Raw genomic sequence first — 10,434 nt, 5'->3', positions numbered from 1 at the left:
CTCCGTCTTTAAGCAATCTGTCACATTCTGGCAAAAGTATGTACACATTTTACATGTCATATAAAATGGGACAAAAGCAAAAGTAAAGAAAAATACAAATGTAACACCAGACTTGCTCACCACCAAGATCTTACAACTTTCTCGAGTCTCTTCATGCCTGGAGTTGCAAGCTGGACTAAGGCTTCATCATATCATACAATCCACGTTATATCCCGATCTCTGCTCGTGGCAGTCTTTTTGCGCTTTTCACATTCAGTAATGTTTTCAGTCTTCTTTAGGTAAGACTGTAACAAATGTGCTGAAAAATAGGAACTCCTAACAGGTTTTACAGCCTCCCTCTTCCCCACAACTAGCTTTCCTTTCTTCTGGCTCTCTAAAGCAAAGCTGAAGGCAAAACGAACGATTAGGACAATAACACAGACAGACACGTTTACTGACGAAAAGCAGCCTCGCTCCCATTTATCCCCTTCCTCTGTTCCTCTCGGTGGTCCACGTTAAAGCAATCGCCTGGCTCGCCTCTCGTAGGCCTGGATACACTTTTGTTTTGCATTTGTCTCCATGTTTCCTTTTTTTTTTTTTTTTTTTTTTTAAAGATATCTATTAATAATAAAGAATACCACAAGCAGCAGATGTAGCTCGCAAACATTAGCAGATTGATAGTTGTTGATTTTATCACAGGTGTAAACCAGAAAATAATTGACTTAGTCCATTTTGTGCACTTTGATGGTTTATTTTATGCGAGTTGAGTTGAGCCTCTGAATTGACCGAGTCGACCCCCGTCCGGCAACACTCTCTGAAAAGCAGTATCAAACGGTTCCAGCCTAGAGTTCGTCTGTCCCACTGGTTTTCCATCATCTCAGCAAGCTTTAACACTGGGCATGCTCACACCGCATACTGACAGACACACGGACGATCGATCCCCCTTTAAGGGCCTGTAATGCTTTCTCCTCCTGCAGTCACTCATGTTTTCATTCATCCATTTGAAAAGTAAGGGGTATTTGATACCCTGCAGCTGCTGAACCGCAAGAGAAAAAAAGAAGAACAAAACAGGAAAATGTTAGTCTTTAAAAGATGAAGATTTTCAGCTGATCACTCTGTGCTGCTTCTGTTTTGTAGCCTTAGTCAAATTGTAGTCCACCCGTTTATATGCCTGCTAAGTGCTGTTGTACTGCGCTACTGCTACCATAAATACTACTTAAATTCTGTTTAGAGTAAATATATTAAGTCTGCTTTTGCAGCATTTTCATTTTAAAAGAAATTTAATGACAAATGTCTTATGTTACCCTTTCCTGCATTTATAAAGTCAACTGGAATGGCATAGAGCAGTGCCATAAAACAAGTCATCAAATTTATTTGTGTCATTTGTGTGCATTTTTCCCCCCTGAGCAGTTTTACTACTTCCCTCGCACCCTGCTGCACCCATACACTGTATATAAAAGATGGATCTGGTTTACAGGACTGAAAACTGGAGTTAGTTAAAAAAAAACAGCTGCCATCTTTGTAATTGACCAGAAGGTGGCCGACTCCATCCATCCACCCATTTATGCTCGCCGTTCACCCCGTAGCACGGTGCTGTGTGACGAATCTGTGACGAAACTGATGTCACATCCTCTGTGCTGATTCTGGTTGGTCATGCATCTTTCAATTTTTAACTTGGAGTGCACAGCTGTGTCTGTTTTTACTGCTATTTTAATGCCAAATCAGTGCAGAAGCTCATTGACAGATTCCACAGGGGTAGAAAACAACAGACTGTGCAATGTCTTTGACTCCAGGTTTGACTTCTTCTCTTCCTATATCAGCGCTGATGTTTTGTTGATAATGTCTTAGTGGTGACACCTATTGCTCGGGAGAAAACTGCAGCACCTGTCTGTATCTTAATGAAGACCAGAAAACCAGGGTACGTTTTACAGTGTGGCTGCACTCTTTTGACAAGTTGGTACCGTGTGAGCGTGTAGGGTGACTCGTGACAATCTATTTTCAAACTACACTATCCCTATGATGGGGATGGGAGCTTGTGGTTACACCCTTCTTTTTATATACAGTTTATGGTTTTGTCCCTTGGCCTCGTCTAACACACACCAGCAGAGGAGGTGCACGCATAAACATACATCGTGAAACAGAGGAGAGGAGAGCGGCAAAACAACGGCCGCAATTTATTGGACAAAGACAATTTTCATAGCTCTGTGGATCACACAGTGAATTTTAATCAGTACTGGTTTCCAGCTTAATTCAGCTTTACAGTTAAACAGTGTAGTAGTAAAAAGTACATAAATTGTGTCCTTATCCAACACATCCAACACATGGATTAAATCACAAAGCCAGTTGTTGTGTTGTGGCTGGATCTTTTTTTCTTCTGCTGTTCATCTTAAAGTTGTCTAATGTCTGCTGTACTCTAGTGCTGAATCACTGGGTCTATATTATACACAACATGCAACAATTACAGCTCAAAAGCAAGGATTTTTTTTTTTTTTTTTTAAATAAAAGAAACGCTGTCTGTGTGAGTATGTGTCAGACATGTCCTCACCTGCCACTGACCTGCAGGCCAGGGAGAAGGAACTCACTTTGCCAGATGTTCAAATGGCACACTGACCTGAGTAAGGAGGGAAAACGAGATGATTAAAACAAGGCAAAAGCTAAAAAATAAAGAAAAGAGCCTTTCTACGCCTAAACTACGCGAGCCGTCTTCCAAGTTTAATTTAAGCAGACGGCCTTCATAGAGTTTGGATCATTTTATTCACTGCAGCAAATAAAGGACAGACACTGGAAAAAACCTGACGTGCCTACTTATTACCTGTTAAGATCATAGGATAGTCTGGACAATTAAGTTCCTTGTTTTATATACAAGTACATTATAAAATATTCAGTCAGTGAACAAAGTCATATTTTATCCATTTGAATTTCATGTTTGGTTCATGTAAGAATCTTTAAAGAGCTCAGAGTGGTCATTCAGGTTGTCTGCTGTCACTGCTACATGATGTAGTCACTGAAGGAAGGCCTTGGAGAATTAGTCTGCCTTCATATCATATTTGACTTTAAGCTCCACAGTAACAAAAACTCTTCATATGCATGTTTTGGTGGTAATAAGTAGATTAATGATGACTATTTTCCTGCTTCCAAGTATTTCAGATATGCATCACTAGTTAGAGCAGAGTGCCAAGTATAATGAGAAAATTCAGTAATCTAAGTTAGTGCAAACTCTTCTCATCCACTTTCTCCACCAAAAAGAAGAAATAAGGAAAAAAAATTGTTTCAAAAGAGCAAAGAGTGACATCTGCTGCAGATTATTTGTGGTCAAGTTTGATAAAGTTCCCTGTAGTTCCTGTGTGCTACACATGCTTGCATAACATGTAAGGTTCTCTGTCTTAGTTTACTGTATTAAGTTATATTTACATAGCACCAAATCACAACAACAGCCAGCTCAAAGCACTTTAGATGACGAGGTATAAACCCTACAATAATACAGAGAAAACCCCAACAATCAGACTGCCCCTTATGAGAAAGCACTTTGGCGACAGCGGGAATGAAAAACTCCCTTTTAACAGGAAGAAACCTCCAGCAGAACCAGGCTCGAGGAGGGGCAGCCATCTGCTGCATGTGAGGTGATGTCTGAATATCCATCACCAGTCCTGAGTGTGTAGAACGACACAGTGCTAATCTTCCTACCTGTGATGTGGTGATGCGCGATTGGTCGAGGCGTGCAGTGAGATCGGAGGAGGAGACATTAGCCGGGGCCCCGCGATGAAGCCTCATGGCCACCTTCCTCTCTCGCTCAGCTCGCTCTGCTCTCCCAGCCTGAGGAGAGCGATTACCTGTGTGAGCACACAGAAACACACACTTAAAATGAAAACCTGAACTCTGCTGCTGCCCTCCAACACCCAGAAGAAAGCAACACCCTAACCTGACTGCTGGACCCCACGCGTAGCTGGGTTAGGAGGAGCAGCGTCTGCCTCGTTCCTCACTCTGTTGGCTGCAGAAGGGTTTGGACCCGGCGGCAAAGCTCGACCTCCCGCTCCTCTTTGGCCTCCTCCTGGTCTTTCCTCTCCATCTTTCCCCTCTCTCCTCTCCCTTTCGCCATCGTCTGTTGTCCTGCTGGCCCCCTGAGACACAAAGGAATAGCATAGATGAGAAAGTCTGCTAGAAAAGGGATAAATCTTCCAAGTCCAAGTGCGACACGCACAAACTTCAGCATGTTCCAGTCAAAGACATAGTCATAGGAGAAGCCTTGTCGGTGGAAAAGGTTCCTGAAGAGCTGCCTTAGATAAGAGTAGTCTGGCTTGTCATCAAACCGTAGGGAGCGACACAGGTTCAGATACGTGGAGAACTCAGCTGGGAAACATAAGAGACAGAAGATTTAGAGCAAAATCAGATGAACAGTCTGACAGAAAAACTGCAAAAACCTCTTTACTGCACTCAAGAACACCACTCTAACAGCTACTCACATGGGTAACCTTTGCACAGCACCTCAATAGGGGTGGACATTTTCTTCTCACTGATACGTTCATACTTCTGCCGCTTGGTGGCAGCCTTGAGTCCTTGCCATGGCAGAGAGCCCAGGTTGAAGTACATGAGAACATAGCCCAGAGACTCCAGGTCATCACGTCTCGACTGCTCTGTGGAGAAAAAGACGGAGCAAAGGGACGAAAAGAGAGAAGAGAATGAAACAACAGGAAATGAAGGGAAAGAAAGGAAAAAGCTACAGCTCTGAGAATCATGTCACAATTAATAAAAAGGAATCAGAAAAATCACATTGGGGTCCGCAGAACACACACAACAAGACAGATATGCTGCCTTACCGATGCCCAGATGGGTGTTAATGGAGGCGTAGCGGGCGGTGCCGGTTAGGTTTTTATTCTCACGGTAAGGGATGTGCTGGTGTGTCCGGGCGTCACGGTATTTCTTGGCCAGGCCAAAGTCGATGATGTAGACCAGGTTTCCCTTCTTCCCGAGCCCCATCAGGAAGTTATCGGGCTTCACGTCTCTGTGGATAAAGTTCTTGGAGTGGATGTACTCGATTCTGCTGATCTGAAGACAGACAAAGGGGGTCACTAGTTATCTTGTATGCTGAGGCACAGTTAACAAAAATTTCCTTTCATGAAGGTAAACAGCAGTTTTTCAGGTTTAGCCCACAGACTGTATGTAAAAGATGGACGTGTGCATGTTAATAAGAAAAGGGAACCATGCAGATTATGCAAAACTATTGTATCAGTTTGGATTATCTTGTCTTTATTGCCTTTTAGGAGTCATCTACAGTATCTTAAATGTAAATGTCCTTGAATGCAAGAAAAAGAGAGGCGCTGTACCTTTACTGCACAAAAACATAAAGCAGTCACTGTTTAAAAGTACAAGACAAAGGCCTCGTGTGCACAAGCATCGAGCAGTTATTCCTTCTCACACAGTTAGTTACATCGACTGCCAGGGCCACGACTCTGCCAGCTCTCTATGTACTCAGTGTTACAGAGAGTTTGATCTGGAACTGAAAGTCTGTTTTAAAGTGTCATTGGCTGATGAAATAATAGTCGAGTCATTGGTTTTGATCAATAACCCTGCCAGCGTTTCTGCAGATATACAGAGGTCATTTTACAGGGGTAGAGAAAGTTATTATTAGAGGAGAGGAGAAAGACTCTTAACTAACTCTGAGCCTCAAGCCAGAAAACAAGCTTCATCTGTTTAGATGGGAATTCTTCTCGGGTTTTAAATGATTTGTTTATTCTGAGCCTTAACATGGCAACAACTTCTGATAACATTTTCTGTAACTTTCTAATGTGCCATGTGCAAGCAAAGGTGACATTTGTGAGAGAAAAGTGATATATTTCTCAGACGAGTCTCAGTCTTGAGGAACTGTTTTAAAAATGGTATTAAATTCTGACAAAGTACACAGAAGCTCTCATTTGAGCTCTTAACGTGATTAGTTACTACAGATGATAAGGTGCAAGGTGGAAAAAAAGAAGCCCTGATGAGCTGTTAGGTTTTTTTGTGGCCAGTCGGTCTCACCATCTGGTCTGCCAGCAGCAGGACTGTCTTCAGGCTGAACTTGCGGGAGCAGAAGTTGAACAGGTCCTCCAGACTGGGACCCAGCAGCTCCATCACCATGACGTTGTAGTCGCCTTCCGCTCCACACCACTTGATAGACGGGATTCCCACTGTGGTGTGAGAAGGAGCAGAAATGTTAGGAAACTGAATCATTTGGAGTAACAGAAGATTTAGGTTAAAATTCATCACCTAAATTTAGCTTTTTTTCAGATGACACAAAAGATTCTCACTCATATATCAACCTCTGCACATAAATAAAGCTTCATGATCCATCCATCCATCTTCATCCGCTTTATCCGAGGCCGGGTTGCGGGGGCAGCAGCCTAAGCAGAGAGGCCCAGACCTCCCTCTCCCCAGCCACCTCCTCCGGCTTATCCGGGGGAACACCAAGGCGTTCCCAGGCCAGCCGAGAGATATAATCTCTCCAGCATGTCCTGGATCTGCCCCGGGGCCTCCTCCCGGTGGGACATGCCCGGAACACCTCACCCAGGAGGCGCCCAGGAAGCATCCTTGTCAGATGCTCGAACCACCTCCGCTGGCTCCTTTCAATGTGGAGCAGCAGTGGCTCTACTCTGAGCCCCTCCCGGATGGCCGAACTTCTCACCCTATCTCTAAGGGAGAGGCCAGCCACCCTTCGGAGGAAACTCATTTCCACCGCTTGTATCAGTGATCTCATTCTTTCGGTCACTGCCCACAGCTCGTGGCCATAGGTGAGGGTAGGGACGTAGATCGACCGGTAAATTGAGAGCTTCGCTTTTACACTCAGCTCCCTCTTCACCACGACGGACCGGTGCAGCGTCCGCATCACTGCAGCCGCAGCCCCAATCCGTCTGTCGATCTCTGGCTCCCTTCTCCCATCACTCGCGAACAAGACCCCGAGATACTTGAACTCCTCCACCTCACTAAAGCTTCATGTTATTTATCTTATGTCCGTCACTGTGTTATCACCAGCTTAGTGCAGCAGGATGATCATTACTCCCAGTGACCATAAAGACACTCAAATGCTCATTAATTGCATTTCAGTCAAAGATAGCTTGAGTTTCAATGCCTTTGTGTGCCCTGAAATGTCTTTCAAATTCACCATAATCTCTTTGCAATCATTGTTGATAGCTCTCAGCAGCCCTAAATACTCCTTAGTGACCCTAAAACTATTTACTACATCTCAGCAGACCGGTAGTAAAGCTGTCAAAGAGACCCTGAAATATTTCTCTGTACCTCCACCCTGCATCATTTTGTAGAATTTGCTCTCGATGTGGAGCTGTGGATGTTTGGTCTTCACACATTCCAGTTTAATGGCTACTTCCTCTCCTGTAGCAATGTTTGACCCTGATGAGAGAAACAGAGGTTAGATCAGAAGAACTTAAGTCTACAAACCCCCAAAATTGATGCCAATTGGCACTACTTGCTTAGATACTCACCGAGATAAATATCTCCAAAGGATCCACTCCCTATCTTCCTCCCAAGGCGGTACTTGTTCCCCACCCTCAACTCCATGGCTCCTGAGCTCTTCAACTTGCTGGAACGGTTCGACAGAATCACACAGACACACACACGCACAAAGCTGTCATCAGTCACCGGTGATCAATAGAGTGAAAGGACACTGGTGAAAAGACTGCAGACTTTAGAGTACAAGCGGTAAGGCCTTAGGCTGCTGTATCAGTGAAGGGAAACAGAACTGTAAGCCTGAGCAAAGTACAATGACGTAGTGCAGCCCGAGTTGACTCTCTGGAGCCAGGAAGGAAACTGTGGCACACATGTGGCCAAAGCATCAAAGAGACACGACCTAATGAAACACCCCTGCTCCTGACGTGTGCCGAGGATGGTTGACAGTAAATTCCAGGCAACAATGTAGGCCAATAAAGTATTTATAAACTGCATGGAGCAAAAAAAAGGTGAGAGTGAAGAAGAACAGAGCCTGTAGTTGTGTAACATGATTTATTAAGAACTGCAGGGGGTGGGGGGGGAAATCTCACACTATTCCCAAAGCACTTTAAAGGAGTCTTGATCCTGTGTACAAGTGATTTGCATAAACTTGCAATTTCTCACCGGGGTCCCCTCACAAAATTTGAATGAGTCATGTTTTCCTCATCCTGGCGCTAACTGTCTGCACAGCCCTGAAATAAGGACATAAAAGTGTGAGATGATGGAGGGGGCTTTTCGACAAAGGTTACGCTTTTACAAGCCAGCCTGACATCGCATTAATCGCTGACTAAGTCCCCCCCACCCCCCACCCCAATTCCCCTTTCAGTCTTGACTGCATTGTAGACGAACCTCCACATACACACCGTGCACTGCTGCACACCGCCAAACCCTTTCCAGCAGGTTTCTCAAGCTCTTTTTCTCTCTCAGCCTTCCAGGAGCTGCTGCTGCTGTGCTGCCAGCGTTACAAAACTGGTACCCACTATTGCAGCAAGAGACTGCAAAAACAGGCGAGACGTGGTATTTTCACCCAGCGTGCAGTTGCCCCAGATATCACAAAGCAAATGAGGAAGGCCGTGCATGCACAAAAAACCCACAAACCCAAACAAACAAATAAATAAACAACAACATACCGTTCATGTCTGGATGGCCATCAGATATGGTAATAATTCCCCATAACCGCACCCTCCACACAGGACCTCTGATCGAGCGCACCCCCTCGCCCACCCCAACACGACTATCTGGACTCTGTTTGGCTAACCCAAGCCCCCCCCCCCCCCCCACGTCTCTCTCGCTCTCTCTCACACACACAGACATCTTCACCAGCCAACATACACCCACCCCCCGAACACCATCACCACCATCCCTGCACCTTCTCACCGGCTTCGTGGTCGTCCGTCGTCTCACTCAGGACCCTGGACAGCGACGTACCGATGCGGCTTCGGACGGCTCATAGCCTCGGAGATGCGTGACCCAAACCCGAAGTGTCGAACAAAAAAATTACCAGCTAATCCGAGACGACCCAGAGGTGGAGATGCGACTAGAGGAAGCTCCGTAGAGTCACGTTTATTTAATGGGAAAAAAAAAACTGAAACTAGACACCGTGGTCCTCCTCTTCCTCTCTCCTTTGGCTGCTCCTCTCCGTCTCCCCCTCACACCCAGCCCTCCCTCACTCTACACCATTGACAATATCAATGATGTCATGCACAGGCTTGCAGAGATGCCCGGATTGTCTTAAAGCAGCAGGGCTGCTGAGAGCTGCTGCTTGCAGGCATGAATGAAGCGCCCTGATGCCACCAGCTGCACTCTGATCTCCCCTCGCTCTCAGCAGACTCTAAAATTAAAGCACAATAGAGAAGTATAAGATGATCACCGCCCTGCGTCTGCTGGAGTAAGCTATGTGCCTGTGTATGGAGGACCGAAGCTGCCAGGATTAAAAAATAAATAAATAAATAAAATATTAAAATATTAAAACTTAATAATAAAATATCATTTCCGTTACTTCTATTATTCAGTTTTCTATTAATTATCCTATTTATTTATTTATTTGTGTTCCCATTAAATGTTTTTTTTTTTCTTTTGCCTGTCCCGTTTGGACAGAATTGTTGTCTGAAGGCCAAGAAAGATGCCAAGTGGATCATCATGGCCCTGCTATATTGGTCCATTTGATTGGCCTTTATTATAATTATGTATTTATTTTATTTTCGTTTTTTAAAGACGGGACAGACATGACTGGGGGATAGGACAGGGAGAAAGAATGAAAGAAAGAGAGGGAGAGAAAGAAAAATAGAGGGGAGAAGAGATGGTGAGAAAGGGGGGAAGAAAAAAAAAAAGAAAAACAAGCAAAACACCTGGATCACCTGTATGGAGATAAAAAACCAGAAGAGAAAACAAACAACAAAGAGCAACATAATAAAAACAACACCATCACAATAAACTAGCTAACAGTAGATAACAGTAGATACAAAATATTACATGTTATTGTTTTGTTGTTGTTGTTGTTTCTTTTTTAATTTCACCTGTTGGGAATGAAAAAAGAAAACAAGCAGAAGAAAACGAGAGCAATAGAATAAACAACATCACGATGATATATGGGAATATAACAGTAAATACTAAGTGTTAAACATTATTGTGCAGCACATAAGATCGACAGAGCACAGTGTGCTTTGAGGTAGGAGCCAAAAAGGGTGTCGTTTGTGTGTGTGAGCACCCGTGTGTACACCTGTGAGCATGAGCGCGCTTGTATTTAAAAGGTTCCTTCATGTAACGAGCTGCTAGAGGGTGTGGGGAGCCACAGCCCTGTCCTTCAGGGCATGAAGCAGGTATGGAGGAGATCAAAACTCCAGACATCCAGAGGCCCTCAGAACACAAGAGACCAAGGAAGACCAACAGAGGGGCAGCTGCGCCACTATCTCAGAAAGAGCTGACGAGAGTCCCAGATGAGGGGTCACTCAGCAGCCGCGGAGCAGAAGCTAAGGGGGGTTG

General features: G+C 44.6%; 1 protein-coding gene across 6 annotated transcripts; it reads right to left on the bottom strand.

Moving 5' to 3' along the window:
• Window positions 1-561: 561 nt before the first annotated feature.
• On the bottom strand, window positions 562-9,301 carry LOC146382010 (casein kinase I-like). 6 transcript variants are annotated; one of them, XM_084938273.1, is made up of 11 exons: window positions 8,830-9,301; window positions 7,449-7,546; window positions 7,246-7,356; window positions 5,992-6,140; window positions 4,794-5,022; window positions 4,440-4,610; window positions 4,178-4,326; window positions 3,899-4,097; window positions 3,664-3,809; window positions 2,536-2,590; window positions 562-1,015 (listed from the first exon to the last, which is right to left on the bottom strand). In XM_084938273.1, exons 2-10 carry the CDS (start codon window positions 7,522-7,524, stop codon window positions 2,558-2,560), a joined length of 1,263 nt encoding a protein of 420 aa, XP_084794399.1. In that variant the 5' UTR covers window positions 7,525-7,546; window positions 8,830-9,301; the 3' UTR covers window positions 562-1,015; window positions 2,536-2,557. The 6 variants fall into 6 exon arrangements, with proteins under 6 accessions (XP_084794399.1, XP_084794400.1, XP_084794397.1 ...); XM_084938274.1 differs by having other exon boundaries at window positions 562-1,012; XM_084938271.1 differs by having other exon boundaries at window positions 562-1,012; window positions 2,525-2,590; window positions 8,830-9,300.
• Window positions 9,302-10,434: the final 1,133 nt, after the last annotated feature.

Source organism: Perissodus microlepis, chromosome 8 (genome assembly GCF_051167445.1).
Source record: "Perissodus microlepis isolate ML-2025 ecotype Zambia chromosome 8, ASM5116744v1, whole genome shotgun sequence".
NCBI lineage: Eukaryota > Metazoa > Chordata > Actinopteri > Cichliformes > Cichlidae > Perissodus > Perissodus microlepis.
Note: the sequence above shows the minus strand (reverse complement) of the source record. Positions and strands in the feature narration are given on the sequence as shown.